Raw genomic sequence first — 17,733 nt, forward strand, 5'->3', positions numbered from 1 at the left:
GGATTTGGGGCAAATTCGGGGGATTTGGGGGTGCAAAAGGGGGATTTGAGGGTGTAAAAGGGGGATTTGGGGGCGCAAAAGGGGGATTGGGGGTGGGAAAGGGGGATTTGGGGGCACAAAAGGGGGATTTGGGGGTGCAAAGGGGGATTTGGGGGTGCAAAAGGGGGATTTGGGGGCGCAAAAGGGGGATTTGGGGGCGCAAAGGGGGATTTTGGGGGTGAAAAGGGGGATTTGGGGGTGGTAAAGAGGGATTTTGGGGGTGTAAAGGGGGATATGGGGGTGTAAAAGGGGGATTTGGGGTGTAAAGAGGGATTTTGGGGGTGTAAAAGGGATTTGGGGGTGCGCAAAAGGGGGATTTGGGGGTGGGAAAGGGGGATTTGGGGGCACAAAAGGGGGATTTGGGGGTGCAAAGGGGGATTTGGGGGTGTAAAGGGGGATTTTGGGGGTGCAAAAGGGGGATTTTGGGGGTGTAAAAGGGGGATTTGGGGTTGTAAAGAGGGATTTTGGGGTGCAAAGGGGGATTTTGGGGGGCGCAAAAGGGGGATTTTGGGGGTGCAAAAGGGGGATTTTGAGGGCGCAAAAAGGGGGATTTGGGGGCGCAAAAGGGGGATTTGGGGGTGCAAAGGAGGGATTTGGGGGTGGGAAAGGGGGATTTGGGGGCGCAAAAGGGGGATTTGGGGGTGCAAAAGGGGGATTTGGGGGCGCAAAAGGGGGATATGGGGGTGTAAAAGGGGGATTTGGGGGTGTAAGAGGGATTTTGGGGGTGTAAAAGGGGGATTTGGGGGCGCAAAAGGGGGATTTGGGGGTGGGAAAGGGGGATTTGGGGGCACAAAAGGGGGATTTGGGGGGCGAAAAGGGGGATTTGGGGGTGCAAAGGGGGATTTTGGAGCGCAAAAGGGGGATTTGGGGGTGCAGAAGGGGGATTTTGAGGGTGGAAAAGGGGGATTTGGGGGCTCAAAGGGGGATTTGAGGGCGTAAAAGGGGGATTTGGGGGGTGCAAAGGGGGATTTGGGGGCACAAAAAGGGGGATTTGGGGGCGCAAAGGGGGATTTTGGGGGTGGGAAGGGGAGATTTGGGGGCAAATTTGGGGGATTTGGGGGCAAATTTGAGGGGATTTGGGGCAAATTTGGGGGATTTGGGGCAAATTGGAGGGAATTTGGGGCAAATTGGAGGGAATTTGGGGCAAATTTGGGAGGTTTGGAGGAAATTTGGGGCGGATTTGTGAGGCTGGGAAGAAATTAGGGGGAAAATTGGGGAATTTAGGGCAAATTTGGGAGGAATTTGGAAGGTTTGGAGGGAATTCAGAGCAAATTCTGGGAATTTGGGGCAAATTTTGGAGGTTTGGAGGGAATTTGGGGTAATTTTGGAGGTTTGGAGGGAATTCGGGGCAAATTCTGGGAATTTGGGGTAAGTTTAGGAAGTTTGGATCCCAGTTTGGTCCCAGTTTGAGCCCAGTTTGGTCCCAGTTTGAGCCCAGTTTGGTCCCAGTTTGGATCCCAGTTTGGTTCCCAGTTTGAGCCCAGTTTGGTCCCAGTTTGAGCCCAGTTTGAGCCCAGTTTGAGCCCAGTTTGAGCCCATTTTTGGGTCCCAGTTTGGTCCCAGTTTGATCCCAGTTTGATCCCAGTTTGTTCCCAGTTTGAGCCCAGTTTGGTCCCAGTTTGAGCCCATTTTTGGGTCCCAGTTTGTTCCCAGTTTGTTCCCAGTTTGGTCCCAATTTGGTCCCATTTTGGTCCCAGTTTGATCCCAGTTTAGTTCCCAGTTTGTCCCAGTTTGATCCCAGTTTGGTCCCAGTTTGGTCTCAGTTTGATCCCAATTTGTTCCCAGTTTGTTCCCAGTTTGTTCCCAGTTTGTTCCCAGTTTGATCCCAGATTGGTCCCAGTTTGGTCCCAGTTTGATCCCAGTTTGGTCCCAGTTTGGTTCCCAGTTTGGTCCCAGTTTGATCCCAGTTTGTCCCCAGTTTGAGCCCAATTTGATCCCAGTTTGAGCCCAGTTTTGGGTCCCAGTTTGACCCCAGTTTGAGCCCAGTTTGTTCCCAGTTTGATCCCAGTTTGAGCCCAATTTGAGCCTATTTTGAGCCCATTTTTGGCTCCCAGTTTGTCCCCAGTTTGGTCCCAGTTGGTTCCCAGTTTGTTCCCAGTTTGAGCCCAGTTTGAGCCCATTTTTGGCTCCCAGTTTGTTCCCAGTTTGGTCCCAATTTGATCCCAGTTTGGTTCCCAGTTTGATCCCAGTTTCGGCCCAGTTTGAGCCCAGTTTGGTTCCCAGTTTGGTCCCAGTTTGATCCCAGTTTAGTTCCCAGTTTAGTTCCCAGTTTGTCCCAGTTTGATCCCAGTTTGAGCCCAGTTTGAGCCCACTTTGGGTCCCAGTTTGGTCCCAATTTGGTCCCATTTTGGTCCCAATTTGATCCCAGTTTGGTCCCAGTTTGAGCCCAGTTTGAGCCCATTTTGATTCCAGTTTGATCCCAGTTTGTTCCCAGTTTGAGCTCAGTTTTGGGTCTCAGTTTGATCCCAGTTTGATCCCAGTTTGTCCCCAGTTTGAGCCCAGTTTGTTCCCAGTTTGATCCCAGTTTGTCCCCAGTTTGTTCCCAGTTTGGTCCCTGTTTGACCCCAGTTTGTTCCCAGTTTGTCCCCAGTTTGTTCCCAGTTTGAGCCCAGTTTGATCCCAGTTTGATCCCAATTTGAGCCCATTTTTGGCTCCCAGTTTGATCCCAGTTTGTCCCCAGTTTGGTCCCAGTTTGTCCCCAGTTTGAGCCCAATTTGAGCCCAGTTTGAGCCCATTTTTGGCTCCCAGTTTGATCCCAGTTTGAGCCCAATTTGAGCCCAGTTTGAGCCCATTTTTGGCTCCCAGTTTGTCCCCAGTTTGATCCCAGTTTGTCCCCAGTTTGTCCCCAGTTTGTCCCCAGTTTGTTCCCAGTTTGAGCCCAGTTTGTTCCCAGTTTGTTCCCAGTTTGAGCCCAATTTGATCCCAATTTGAGCCCATTTTTGGCTCCCAGTTTGCTCCCAGTTTGCTCCCAGTTTGCTCCCAGTTTGTCCCAGTTTGACCCCAGTTTGTTCCCTGCAGGGACGCCGACGGAGCAGTCGTGGCCGGGGATTGAGGCCAACGCCGAGTTCCGCGCCCATAAGTACCCCCCGTACCCCCCCGAGGGGCTGCGGCAGCACGCCCCACGGTGCGACCCATAGCGTGTGGGGCTGACCCACAGCTGCACCTTGGGGGGGTCTCTGCCCCATAGGAGGGGATTTGGGGGGGTCTCTGCCCCATAGGGGGACATTTGGGGGGGTCTCTGCCCCATAGGAGGGGATTTGGGGGGGTCTCTGCTCCATAGGAGGCGGTTCTGCCCCATAGGAGGGGATTTGGGGGGTGGCTCTGCCCCATAGCGTGTGGGGCTGCCCCATAGCGGGACATTTGGGGGGGGTCTCTGCCCCATAGGGGGACATTTGGGGGGGTCTCTGCCCCATAGGGGGACATTTTGGGGGGTCTCTGCCCCATAGGAGGTGGTTGTGCCCCATAGGAGGGGATTTGGGGGGTGGCTCTGCCCCATAGCGTGTGGGGCTGCCCCATAGCGGGACATTTGGGGGGGTCTCTGCCCCATAGGGGGACATTTGGGAGGGTCTCTGCCCCATAGGAGGTGGTTCTGCCCCATAGGAGGGGATTTGGGGGGTGGCTCTGCCCCATAGCGTGTGGGGCTGCCCCATAGCGGGACATTTTGGGGGGTCTCTGCCCCATAGGGGGACGTTTTTGGGGGTCTCTGCCCCATAGGAGGTGGTTGTGCCCCATAGGAGGGGATTTGGGGGGGTGGCTCTGCCCCATAGCGTGTGGGGCTGACCCATAGCTGCACCTTGGGGGGGTCTCTGCCCCATAGGAGGTGGTTCTGCCCCATAGGAGGGGATTTGGGGGGTGGCTCTGCCCCATAGCGTGTGGGGCTGCCCCATAGGGGGACATTTGGGGGGGTCTCTGCCCCATAGGGGGACATTTGGGGGGGTCTCTGCCCCATAGGGGGACATTTTGGGGGGTCTCTGCCCCATAGGAGGTGGTTGTGCCCCATAGGAGGGGATTTGGGGGGATGGCTCTGCCCCATAGCGTGTGGGGCTGCCCCATAGCACATCATTTGGGGGGGTCTCTGCCCCATAGGAGGTGGTTGTGCCCCATAGGAGGGGAGTTGGGGGGTGGCTCTGCCCCATAGCGTGTGGGGCTGCCCCATAGCGGGACATTTGGGGGGGTCTCTGCCCCATAGGGGGACATTTGGGAGGGTCTCTGCCCCATAGGAGGTGGTTCTGCCCCATAGGAGGGGATTTGGGGGGTGGCTCTGCCCATAGCGTGTGGGGCTGCCCCATAGCGGGACATTTTGGGGGGGTCTCTGCCCCATAGGGGGACATTTTGGGGGATCTCTGCCCCATAGGAGGTGGTTCTGCCCCATAGGAGGGGATTTGGGGGGTGGCTCTGCCCCATAGCGTGTGGGGCTGCCCCATAGGGGGACATTTTGGGGGGGTCTCTGCCCCATAGCGCATCATTTGGGGGGGTCTCTGCCCCATAGGAGGCGGTTCTGCCCCATAGGAGGGGGTTTGGGGGGTGGCTCTGCCCCATAGCGTGTGGGGCTGCCCCATAGCGGGACTTTTGGGGGGTCTCTGCCCCATAGGGGGACATTTTGGGGGGCCTCTGCCCCATAGGAGGTGGTTGTGCCCCATAGGAGGGGGTTTGGAGGGTGGCTCTGCCCCATAGCGTGTGGGGCTGCCCCATAGCGGGACATTTTGGGGGGGTCTCTGCCCCATACGGGGACATTTTGGGGGGTCTCTGCCCCATAGGAGGTGGTTGTGCCCCATAGGAGGGGGTTTAGAGGGTGGCTCTGCCCCATAGCGTGTGGGGCTGCCCCATAGTGGGACATTTGGGGGGGTCTCTGCCCCATAGCGGGACATTTGGGGGGAGTCTCTGCCCCATAGGAGGCGGTTCTGCCCCATAGGAGGGGATTTGGGGGGGTGGCTCTGCCCCATAGCGTGTGGGGCTGCCCCATAGCGGGACATTTTGGGGGGGTCTCTGCCCCATAGGGGGACATTTTGGGGGGGTCTCTGCCCCATAGCAGCATGTTTGGGGGGGTCTCTGCCCCATAGGAGGCGGTTCTGCCCCATAGGAGGGGGTTTGGGGGGTGGCTCTGCCCCATAGCGTGTGGGGCTGCCCCATAGCGGGACATTTGGGGGGGTGTCTGCCCCATAGCGCATCATTTGGGGGGTCTCTGCCCCATAGGAGGTGGTTGTGCCCCATAGGAGGGGATTTGGGGGGTGGCTCTGCCCCATAGCGTGTGGGGCTGCCCCATAGCGGGACATTTTGGGGGGGTCTCTGCCCCATAGGAGGTGGTTCTGCCCCATAGGAGGGGATTTAGGGGGTGGCTCTGCCCCATAGCGTGTGGGGCTGCCCCATAGCGGGACATTTTGGGGGGGTCTCTGCCCCATAGGGGGACATTTTGGGGGGGTCTCTGCCCCATAGGAGGTGGTTCTGCCCCATAGGAGGGGGTTTGGGGGGTGGCTCTGCCCCATAGCGTGTGGGGCTGCCCCATAGCGGGGACATTTTGGGGGATCTCTGCCCCATAGGAGGTGGTTCTGCCCCATAGGAGGGGATTTGGGGGGTGGCTCTGCCCCATAGCGTGTGGGGCTGCCCCATAGCGGGACATTTTGGGGGGTCTCTGCCCCATAGGGGGACGTTTTTGGGGGTCTCTGCCCCATAGGAGGTGGTTGTGCCCCATAGGAGGGGGTTTGGGGGGTGGCTCTGCCCCATAGCGTGTGGGGCTGCCCCATAGCGGGACATTTGGGGGGATCTCTGCCCTATAGGAGGACATTTTGGGGGGGTCTCTGCCCCATAGGAGGTGGTTGTGCCCCATAGGAGGGGATTTGGGGGAGTGGCTCTGCCCCATAGCGTGTGGGGCTGCCCCATAGGGGGACATTTGGGGGGGTCTCTGCCCCATAGGGGGACGTTTTTGGGGGTCTCTGCCCCATAGGAGGTGGTTGTGCCCCATATGAGGGGATTTGGGGGGGTGGCTCTGCCCCATAGCGTGTGGGGCTGACCCATAGCTGCACCTTGGGGGGGTCTCTGCCCCATAGCAGCATGTTTGGGGGGGGTCTCTGCCCCATAGGAGGTGGTTCTGCCCCATAGGAGGGGATTTGGGGGGGTGGCTCTGCCCCATAGCGTGTGGGGCTGCCCCATAGCGGGACATTTGGGGGGGGTCTCTGCCTCATAGGGGGACATTTGGGGGGGTCTCTGCCCCATAGGAGGTGGTTGTGCCCCATAGGAGGGGATTTGGGGGGTGGCTCTGCCCCATAGCGTGTGGGGCTGCCCCATAGCACATCATTTGGGGGGGTCTCTGCCCCATAGAGGGGTTCCTGACCCCTCTCTCCCCCCCCCAGGTTGGACCCCGATGGTGCTGACCTGCTGGGGCAGCTGCTGCAGGTGAGGGGGCGTGGCCAAATCCCTGACCACGCCCACCATCAGACCACGCCCTTTCCATATATGGTTATTGCGGGCGGCTTAAAGGAGGCGTGGTCTTTGGGTGGGCACGGAGGGGGCGTGGTCTGATGGAGGCGGGCGCTCATAGTGGCTCGATGTGGCGAGTGGGCGTGGTCTCTTCGGGGTTGGACTGAGTGGGGGCGTGGCCTCGGCGCGGATGGGGCGCGGAAGGGGGCGTGGCCTCGGGGACCGGAAGGGGGCCTGTCCCTGAGGCCCCGCCCCCCTCAGTTCGAGGGCCGGCGGAGGGTGGCAGCCGCCCAGGCCATGGCTCACCCCTTCTTCGCCTGCCTCGGGCCCCGCGTGGCCGCCCTGCCCGACAGTGAGTGGGGGCGGGGCTTAACGGGGGGCGGGGCCTCGGTTGGGGGGCGGGGGCTGCGCGGGCTAGGCGCGAAAGGGGCGTGGCTGCGAGGGAGGGGCGGGGCTTGTGGGTTCCGGGTTGGGGGGGGAGGGCTTAGGGAGGGGTTTGTTGGGAATTGGGGGAAAGTTGAGGGATTTAGGGGGAAATTAGAAGGATTTGGGGCGGCTTTGAGGGGGGATTGGAGGGATTTGAGGGGAATTGAGGGAAACTTGAAGGATTTAGGGGAAAATTGGAAGGGTTTGGGGTGGGTTTGAGGGGTTGGGGGGGGATTGGAGGGATTTGAGGGGAATTGAAGTGATTTGAGAGGAATTGGGGGGATTTTGGCGGGAACTTGAGGGGTTTGGGGGGAATTTGAGGGATTTGGAGGGAATTGGAAGGGATTGGAGGGATCTGGGGGGAATTGGAGGGATTTTGGGGGAAACTTGAGGGATTTAGGGGAAAATTGGAAGGATTTGGGGCGGCTTTGAGGAGTTTGGAGGGATTTGAGGGGAATTGAAGGGATTTGAGGGGAATTGGGGGGAGTTTTGGGGGGAACTTGAGGGGTTTGGGGCAAGTTTGAGGGATTGGGGGGAATTTGAGGGATTTAGGGGAAAATTGGAAGGATTTGGGGTGGGTTTGAGGGGTTTGGAGGGAATTGGGGGGAGTTTGGGGGAAACTGGAGGGGTTTGAGGGGAATTGAAGGGATTTGAGGGGAATTGTGGGGATTGAGGGGATATTGGGGGGATTTGGGGGTAAACTTGAGGGATTTGAGGAGAATTGAAGGGATTTGGGGGGAATTGGGGGAAACTTGAGGGGTTTGGGGGAAATTGAAGGGTTTTCAGGGGAATTGGGGGGAGTTTGGGGAAAAATTGAGGGGATTGGGGCAAATTTGAGGGATTTGGGGGAAACTTGAGGGGTTTAGGGGAGAATTGGAAGGGTTTGGGGCGGCTTTGAGGGGTTTGGAGGGATTTGAGGGGAATTGAAGGGATTTGAGGGGAATTGGGGGGAGTTTTGGGGGGAACTTGAGGGGTTTGGGGCAAGTTTGAGGGATTTGGGGGGAATTTGAGGGATTTGGAGGGAATTGGAGGGGTTTAGAAGGGATTGGAGGGATCTGGGGGGAATTGGAGGGATTTGGGGGGAACTGGAAGGATTTGGGAGGAATTTGGGGGAAACTTGAGGGGAATTGAAGGGATTTGAAGGGAATTGGGGGGATTTGGGGGGGATTTGGGGGAATCTTGAGGGATTTGAGGGGAATTGAAGGGATTTGAGGGGAATCTTGAGGGATTTGAGGGGAATTGGGGGGAGTTTTGGGGGGAACTTGAGGGGTTTGAGGCAATTTTGAGGGATTTGGAGGGAATTTGAGGGATTTGGGGAGAATTGGGGGGAGTTTGGGGGAAACTTGAGGGATTTGGGGGGAATTTGAGGGATTTGGGGGGCAATTGAAGGGATTCAAGGGTGAAATCGGAGGGATGTGAGGCAGATTTGAGGGAATTTGAGGGGTTTGGGGGGGACTTGGAGGGATTTGAGGGGGATTGGAGGGATTTGGGGGAAAACTTGAGGGGTTTGGGGGGGGAATTTGAGGGATTTGGAAGGGATTTGGGGGGGAAGCGGAGGGGCTTGGGTAGAGTTGGAGGGATTTGGGGAGAATTGGAGAGATTTGAGGGGAATTTGGGGGAAATTTGAGGGATTTAGGGGGAATGGGAGGGGTTGGGGTGGAATCGGAGGGATTTGGGGGTGTTCAGGGGGATTAAGGATTAGAATTGGGGGGAATTTGCAGGAAATTTGGGGCAAATTTGAGGGATTTGGGGGGAATTTGGGGCATTTTGGGGCAAATTTGAGGGATTTGTAGTAAATTGGGGGTGAATTTGAGGGGAATTTGGGGGGAATTTGTGGCAAATGTGAAAGATTTGTGAATTTGGGGGGGAATTCGAGGGATTTCGGGTGAATTTGAGAGGAATTTGGGGCGGATTTGAGGGCTTTTGGGTAAATGGGGGGTGAAGATGAGGGGGTTGAAGGATTTGGGGGGAATTTGAGGGGAATTTGGGGTAAAAAGTGGGGTGAATTCACCCCTGCAGCCACGTCCATCTTCGCGCTGAAGGAGATTCAGTTGCAACAGGAGCCGGCGCTGCGCAACCCCCCCCGCGGACCCCAAGGTCGGAGCCCCCCAAAATCCAGGGACCCCCCCCAAAACACAGGGACCCCCCCCAAAACAAAGGAACCCCCCCAAAAACACAGAGACCCCACAAAACACAGGGACCCCCCCCAAAACAGGAGGACCCCTCCAAAAACACAGAAACCCCCCCCAAAACACAAGGACCCCCACAAAAACACAGGGACCCCCCCAAAACATAAGGACCCCCCCGAAACACAAGGACCCCCCCCCAAAAAACACAGAGATCCCCAAAACTCAGAGACCCCCTAAAAACACAGAGACCCCCTAAAAACATAGGGACCCCCCAAAATATAGGGACCCCCCCAAAACCCAGAGACCCCCCCAAAGCATAAGGACCCCCCAAAAAACACAGAGACCCCCAAAACATAAGGACCCCCCCAAAACCCAGAGACCCCCCAAAGCATAAGGACCCCCCCAAAAACACAGAAACCCCCCCAAAGCATAAGGACCCCCCCAAAAAACACAGAGATCCCCAAAACTCAGAGACCCTCGAAAACACAAAGACCCCCCAAAAACACACAGACTCCCCCAAAACATAGGGACCCCCCAAAACACAGGGACCCCCCCAAAAAGACAGAGACCCCCCAAAACACAGAGATCCCCTAAAACTCAGAGACCCCCCCAAAACAGAAGGACCCCCCCCCAAAACAGAAGAACCCCCCCAAAACCCAGAGACCCCCCCAAAACCGAGAGACCCCCCAAAAACACAGGGACCCCCCCAAAAACTCAGAGACTCCCCAAAATATAAGGACCCCCCCCAAAATCCAGAGACCCCCCCAAAAACAGAGACCCCCTAAAAACATAGGGACCCCCCAAAAAACATAGAGACCCCCCCAAAACCCAGAGACCCCCCAAAACTGAGACCCTCCCAAATTCTGGGGTCCCCCCAAAACCTGCGCTTCACCCCAACATCTCTCTTCCCCCCCCCAATCTGGGCCCCCCCTAAATATTTTGGGGACCCCCCCTTATATTTCGGGGTCACCCTTATATTTCGGGGCCACCCCTATATTTTAGGGCCACCCCTATATTTTAGGGACCCCCCAAAAAAATTTGGGGACCCCCTTTTTCCCCCCAGGTTCCTCCAATTTCCGGGTGCTCGACACGGAATTTTGAGCCCGGGGAAGGTAGGAAACCCCCCCCCCCCCCCAAAAAAATTTGGGGGGCCCCCCCCTAAAATCCCCTCCTTCAAAGGTCCCCCCCAAAAATTGGGGGGCAGAACCCCCAAAAAAGGGAGGATTTGAGCCCAAAAAGGGAGGATTGGAGGTAAAAAAGAGAGGATTTGAGGTAACAAAGAGAGGGGGGACCCCAAAAAGAGAGAGGGGGACCCCAAAAATTGAGGGGGGGGAACAATAAAAAGAGGGGGGGACCCTGAAAGGATAGAGGGGGACCCCAAAAAAAAGGGGGGGACCCCAAAAAAAGAGAGTGGGACCCTAAAAAAAGAGAGGGGGACCCCAAAAATAGAGAGGGCGACCCCAAAAAGAGAGGGAGGACCCCAAAAATTGAGGGGGGGAACAATGAAAAGAAAGGGGGGACCCCAAAAATTGAGGGGGGGAACAATGAAAAGAGAGGGGGACCCCAAAAATAGAGAGGGCGGACCCTAAAAAAAGAGAGGGGGACCCTAAAAAGAGAGGGGGGACCCCAAAAAGAAAGGGGGGACCCTAAAAAGAGAGGGGGGGACCCTAAAAGGAGAGGGGGGACCCCAAAAATTGAGGGGGGGAACAATAAAGAGAGAGGGGGACCCCAAAAATAGAGAGGGGAGACCCCAAAAATAAAGGGGGGGACCCCAAAAAGAAAGGGGGGACCCTAAAAAGAGAGGGGGGGACCGTAAAAAGAGAGGGGGACCCCAAAAAGAGAGGGGGGACCCCAAAAAGAGAGGGGGGGACCTCAAAAAGAGAGGGGGGACCCCAAAAATAGAGGGGGGGACCCCAAAAAGAAAGGGGGGACCCTAAAAAGAGAGGGGGGGACCGTAAAAAGAGAGGGGGACCCCAAAAAGAGAGGGGGGACCCCAAAAAGAGAGGGGGGACCTCAAAAAGAGAGGGGGGACCCCAAAAATAGAGGGGGGGACCCCAAAAAGAGAGGGGGGACCTCAAAAAGAGAAGGGGGACCCCAAAAATAGAGAGGGGGGACCCCAAAAAGAGAGGTGGAACCCTAAAAGGAGAGAGGGGGACCACAAAAAGTCAGGGGGGACCCCAAAAGAGAGGGGGGACCCTAAAAAGAGGGGGGGGGCGTTTTGGGGGGGCTTTTAACCCTTTCTTCTCCCCACTCTTTCCCCCCAGATGACGGCTGCGACCCCCGGAGACACCCCCAAACTGGGAGAGGAGCCCTCAAACTGGGAGAGGAGACTCTAAACTGGGAGAGGAGACCTCAAACTGGGAGAGGAAGCCCTAAACTGGGAGAGGAACCCCTAAACTGGGAGAGAAGACCTCAAACTGGTGGAGGAGTCTCTGAACTGGGAGAGGAACCCCTAAACTGGGAGAGGAGACTCTAAACTGGGAGAGGAGTCCCTAAACTGGGAGAGGAGACTCTGAACTGGGAGAGAAGACCTCAAACTGGTGGAGGAGATCCCAAACTGGGAGAGAAGACCTCAAACTGGTGGAGGAGACTCTAAACTGGGAGAGAAGACCTCAAACTGGGAGAGAAGACCTCAAACTGGTGGAGGAGACTCTAAACTGGGAGAGGAACCTCCAAACTGGGAGAGGAACCTCCGAACTGGTGGAGGAACCTCCAAACTGGGAGAGGAGCCTCTGAACTGGTGGAGGAGATCCCAAACTGGGAGTGGAGCCCTCAAACTGGTGGAGGAGTCTCTGAACTGGGAGCGAAGCCATCAAACTGGTGGAGGAACCTCCAAACTGGGAGAGGAGCCCTCAAACTGGGAGAGGAGCCTCCAAACTGGTGGAGGAACCTCCAAACTGGTGGAGGAACCTCCAAACTGGGAAAGGAGCCCTCAAACTGGGAGAGGAACCTCCAAACTGGTGGAGGAACCTCCAAACTGGGAGAGGAGCCCTCAAACTGGGAGAGGAACCTCCAAACTGGTGGAGGAACCTCCAAACTGGGAGAGGAACCCCTGAACTGGTGGAGGAGATCCCAGACTGGGAGTGGAGCCCTCAAACTGGTGCTGAGGTTCCCCTCGTGTTACTCTACGGTTACTCCAGGGTTTTGCACACCTTACTCCGAAGTTACTCATCCGTTACTCCAGGATTCCTCACTTTTTTTTGGGGGGGGGGAGGGGAGGGGGGGAGGGGAGGGGCTTGCGCTGAGGTTACTCGCATGTTACTCCGAGGTTACTCCGGGCTCACTCCCGTGTTACTCCGCGGTTACTTCCGCGTCGCTCTGATGTTACTCCACTGTTACTTCCCTGTTGCTCTGGGAATACCCCGCGGTTACTCCAGCGCCTCACACACTCCCCTCCCCCCCTCAATTGTTACTCCTCTGTTACTCCGGAGCCGCTCTTTGGGGTTACTCTGAGCTTCCCTCACGCATTACTCTGACGTTACTCCAGGATTACTCCTCTCTTCCTCCAGGATTCCCCTCCAAACTCCCTCGGGGATTACTCGGGGGTTACTCCTTACCCCCCTCCCTGTTACTCCGCTGTTACTCCATGAGGAACCACCCCCCCCACGTTACTCCGGGTTTCCTCTCACGTTACTCCCATTACTCCGTCACTTTTTGGGGGGTGCTCTGAGGTTCCTCCCCTGTTACTCCGAGGGCCCCACGCCTTACTCCGAGGTTACTCTGGGGTTGCTCCGGTGTTACTCTGAGGTTACCCCATTGTTACTCTGGGGATACTCTGAGGTTGAACCAATGTTACTCTGAGGTTACCCCATTGTTACTCTGATTTTGAGCCAATGTTGCTCTGAGGTTACCCCAATGTTACTCTGAGGTTAATCTGAGGTTACCCCAATGTTACACTGATGTTACTCCGGTGTTACTCTGAGGTTACACAGACGTTACTCTGAGGTTACCCCAATGGTACTCTGAGATTGATCCGATGTTACTCTGATGTTACTCCAAAGTTACTCTGAGGTTACTCCGAGGTTACTCAGCCCCCCCCCCCCCCCCCCAAACAGCTCAGGGCCTCTTCCCCGCCCCGTATGCAAATGAGGGGGCGTGTCCTCCGCGGTGGTGCCTGGTGTGGGGGGGAGGGGCTCCGTGACGTCATCGCGTGTGTTTGGGGGGGTGGGGGAGGGGCGGTTCGGCTGTACGGGAGCGGCAATAAAGCACCACGTGACCTGAGCCTCTCTCCTCCCCCCCCAAATTCCGGGTGTGTGACGTCACGTGTGTGTGTGACGTCACGGCGGGGGGGGGGGGTGTCTCGAAGGATGGTGATGTCATAGAGGGCCTTTACGGGGCAGTGATGTTATTATAGAGGAGCCACGTGGGGGCTCTGAGGGGGGTTGACGTCATCACGTAGGGGCGTGGCGGTGACGACATGGGGGGGCGAGGGTGCTGCTCGGCCGCCATCTTGGGTGTGGCGCTGTCCCCGCGCGGAACGTCTCCTGCTCGGCCGCCATTTTGGGTGTGGCGCTTTCCCCGCTCGAAGTAGCTCCTGCTCGGCCGCCATCTTGGGTGTGGTGCTTTCCGCGCGTGGAACGTCTCCTACTCGTCCGCCATCTTGAGTGTGGCGTTGTCCCCGCGCGGAACGTCTCCTGCTCGGCCGCCATCTTGGGTGTGGCGTTGTCCCCGCGGGGAACGTCTCCTGCCCGTCCGCCATCTTGAGTGTGGCGCTTTTCCCGGTCGGGACGTCTCCTACTCGGCCGCCATCTTGAATGTGGCGTTGTCCCCGCGCGAAGCAGCTCCTGCTCGGCCGCCATCTTGGGTGTGGCTCTTTCCCCACTCGGAACGTCACCAGCTCGGCCGCCATCTTGGGTGTGGCGCTTTCCGCCCGTGGAACGTCTCCTGCCCGTCCGCCATCTTGAGTGTGGCCCTTCCACCGCTCGGAACGTCTCCTGCTCGGCCGCCATCTTGAGTGTGGCGTTGTCAATGCGCGGAGCAGCTCCTGCTCGGCCGCCATCTTGGGTGTGGCGCTTTCCCCGCGTGGAACATCTCACGCTTGGCCGCCATCTTGAGTGTGGCTCTTTTCCCGCTCGGAACCTCTCCAGCTCGGCCACCATCTTGAGTGTGGCCCTTTCCCCGCTCGGAATGTCGCCAGCTCGGCCGCCATCTTGAGTGTGGCCCCACTGGGATCCCCCCAAAACCACACTAAGACCCCCCCAAACCCCTCTACGGCTCCCCAGGACCCCTTTAGGATCCCCAAAACCAATTTAGGGACCCCAAAAACACCTTTAGGGACCCCCAAAACCTCTTTAGGGACCCCCAAAACCCCTTAGGGATCCCCAAAACCCCTCTAGGGACCCCTAAAAAACCTCAAGGCCCCCCCCAGGAGCCCTCTAGGACCCCCAAACCCCCCTTAGGGACCCCCAAAACCCCACTAAGACCCCCCCAAAACCCCTCTAGGGCCCCCCAGGACCACTCTGGGACCCCCAAAACCACACTAAGACCCCCCCAAACCCCTCTAGGGCCCCCCAGGACCCCTCTAGGGACCCCGAAAACCAATTTAGGACGCCCCTAAACCCCTCTAAAGCCCCTCAAAACACCTCTACGACCCCCAAAACCTCTTTAGGGACCCCAAGGACCCCACTGGGACCCCCAAAACCACACTAAGATCCCCCCCAAACCCCTCTAGGGCTCCTCAGGACCCCTTTAGGATCCCCAAAACCAATTTAGGGACCCCCAAACCCCTCCAGGACCCAAAAAACACCCTTAGGGACCCCCAAAACCTCTTTAGGGACCCCCCAAAACCCCTCTAGGGGCCCCCAAATTCCCTCTAGGACCCCCCAAGCCCCCTTAGGGACCCCCAAAACCCCACTAAGATCCCCCAAACCCTTTTAGGGACATTCAGGAGCCCTCTAGAGCCCCCCAAAACCTCTCTAGGGAACCCCCAAACCATTCTGGGACCCCCAGAGCCCCTTTGGGATCCCCAAAAAACCTTTAGGGACCCCCAAAACCCCCTTAGAGACCCCCCCAAAACCCTCTAGGACCCCCCCAAACCCCTCTAGGGCTCTCCGGGACCCTTCTAGGATCCCCAAAACCAATTTAGGGACCCCCAAAACCCCTCTAGGATCCCCCAAACCCCCTTAGGGACCCCCAAAACCCCTCTAGGGCTCCCCAGGACCCCTCCAGGACCCCCAAAACCCCACTAAGACCCCCCCAAAACCCGTCTAGGGCCCCCCAGGACTCCACTTGAACCCCCAAACCCCTCTAGAGCCCCCCCTAAACACCTCTAGGACCCCAAAAGCCCCTTTAGGGACCCCCCAAAACCTGTCAGGGAACCCCAGGACCCCACTGTGACCCCCAAAACCCCACTAAGACCGCTCCAAACCCCTCTAGAGCCCCCCAGGACCCCTCGAGGACCCCCAAAACCCCTTTAGGGACCCCCCAAAACCTCTTTAGGGACCCCTCCCAAACCACTCTAGGACCCCCCAAACCCCCTTAGAGACCCCCAAAACCTGTCTATGGCCCCCCAGGACCCCTCTGGGACCCCCCAAACCCCACTAAGACCCCCAAAAACTCCTCTAGAGCTCCCCAGGACCCTTTTAGGACCCCCAAAACCAATTTAGGGACCCCCAAAACCCCTCTAAAGCCCCCCCAAACACCTCTACGACCCCCAAAACCTCTTTAGGGACCCCCAGGACCCCACTGGGACCCCCAAAACCCCACTAAGACCCTCCAAAACCCCTCTAGGACCCCCCAGGACCCGTCTAGGACCCGAAAAAACCAATTTAGGGCCCCCCAAAACCCCTCCAGGGCCCCCAAAACCCCACTAAGACCACCCCAAACCCCCTCCAGGACCCCCCAGGACCCCTCTAGGACCCCCAAAACCGATTTAGGGACCCCAAAACCCCCTTAGGGACTCCCAAAACCCCTCTAGGGCCCCCCAAAACCCCTCAAGGTCCCCCCAAAACCTCTCTAGGGGCCCCCGGACCCCTCTAGGACCCCCAAAACCAATTTAGAGACCCCCAAAACCCCTCCAGGGCCCCCAAAACCCCACTAAGACCCCCCCAAAACCCCTCCAGGACCCCCCAGGACCCCTCTAGGACCCCCCAAAACCGATGTAGGGACCCCGAAAACCCCTTTAGGGCCCCCCAAAACCTCTTTAGGGACCCTCCAAACCCCTCTAGGATCCCCAAAAACCAATTTAGGGCCCCCCAGGACCCCAAAATTCTGGAGTTTATCCCAAAACTCAGCGATTCTCCCACGAAATTCTGGGATTCTACCCGAGAATTTGGGGCTTTTCCCATCCAAAATTTTTGGGTTTACCTCAAATTTCTGAGTTTTACCTCAAATTTCCGAGTTTTACCTCAAAAATGTGGGGTTTTCCCCCAAAATTCTCAGTTTTTACCTCAGATTTCTGAATTTTACCTCAAAAATCTGATGGTTTTGCCCCAAATGTTCTGGGGTTTACCTCAAATTTCTGAGTTTTATCTCAAATTTCTGAGTTTTACCTCAAAAATGTGGGGCTTTTACCCCCCAGATTCTGAGATTTACCTCCAATTTATGAATTTTATCTCAAATTTCTGAATTTTACCTCAAAAATCCGATGATTTTGCCCCAAAAGTTCTGGGATTTACCTCCAATTTATGAGTTTTACCTCAAATCTGTGAGTTTTACCTCAAAAATGTGGGGTTTTCCCCCAAAATTCTCAGGTTTTACCTCAGATTTCTGAATTTTACCTCAAAAATCCGATGGTTTTGCCCCAAAAGTTCTGGGGTTTACCTCAAATTCTCAGGTTTTACCTCAAATGTCTGAGTTTTACCTCAAAAATGTGGAGTTTTCCCCCAAAATTCTGGGATTTACCTCCAATTTCTGAGTTTTACCTCAAATGTCTGAGTTTTACCTCAAAAACGTGGGGTTTTCCCCCAAAATTCTCAGTTTTTACCTCAAATTTCTGAATTTTACCTCAAAAATCTGATGGTTTTGCCCCAAAAGTTCTGGGTTTTACCTCAAATTCCTGAGTTTTACCTCAAATTCCTGAGTTTTACCTCAAAAATGGAGGGGGGTTACCCCAAAAATTCTGGGATTTACCTCAAAAATTTCTGAGTTTTACCTCAAATCTCTGAGTTTTACCTCAAAAAATGTGGGGGTTTTGCCCAAAATTCTCAAGTTTAACCTCAAATTTCTGAATTTTACCTCAAAAATCTGATGGTTTTGCCCCAAAAGTTCTGGGGTTTACCTCCAATTTCTGAGTTTTACCTCAAATTCCCGAGTTTTACCTCAAAAATGGGGGGGTTACCCCTAAAATTCTGGGATTTACCTCAAATTTCAGAGTTTTACCTTAAATTCCTCAGTTTTACCTCAAAAATGTGGGGGTTTTACCACAAAAAATCTGGGGTTTACCTCCAATTTCTGAATTTTACCTCAAAAATGTGGGGGGGTAACAAAAAAAGTTGGGGTTTTACCTCAGATTTCTGAATTTTACCTCAAATTCCTGAGTTTGGCTTCAAAAATCTGATGGTTTTGCCCCAAAAATTCTGGGTTTTACCTCCAATTTCTGAGTTTTACCTCAAATTCCTGAGTTTTACCTCAAAAATGTGGGATTTCCACCCAAAATTCTGGGTTTTGCCTCAACTCTCTGTGTTTTACCTTCTAATTCTGATGAGTGGCAGCGATGAGGCGTGGCTTATATGAAAGGGGCGTGGCTCGAACGGAGGGGCGTGTCTTACCCCGTGTGGGCGCGACC

At 56.1% G+C, this 17,733-nt stretch overlaps 1 protein-coding gene across 1 annotated transcript in view; it reads left to right on the forward strand.

Annotated features, from left to right (window-relative positions):
* LOC128849693 (cyclin-dependent kinase 16-like) overlaps positions 1–12,772 on the forward strand; it is a 34,633-nt gene extending 21,861 nt beyond the window's left edge. Inside the window, 6 exon segments of the mRNA XM_054052168.1 lie at positions 3,044–3,163; positions 6,387–6,429; positions 6,715–6,805; positions 8,899–8,976; positions 10,072–10,120; positions 11,273–12,772. Coding sequence (XP_053908143.1) covers positions 3,044–3,163; positions 6,387–6,429; positions 6,715–6,805; positions 8,899–8,976; positions 10,072–10,109 — 370 coding nt within the window. The 3' untranslated portion in view covers positions 10,110–10,120; positions 11,273–12,772.
* Positions 12,773–17,733: the final 4,961 nt, after the last annotated feature.

This window comes from Cuculus canorus, chromosome 32 (genome assembly GCF_017976375.1).
Source record: "Cuculus canorus isolate bCucCan1 chromosome 32, bCucCan1.pri, whole genome shotgun sequence".
Lineage (NCBI taxonomy): Eukaryota > Metazoa > Chordata > Aves > Cuculiformes > Cuculidae > Cuculus > Cuculus canorus.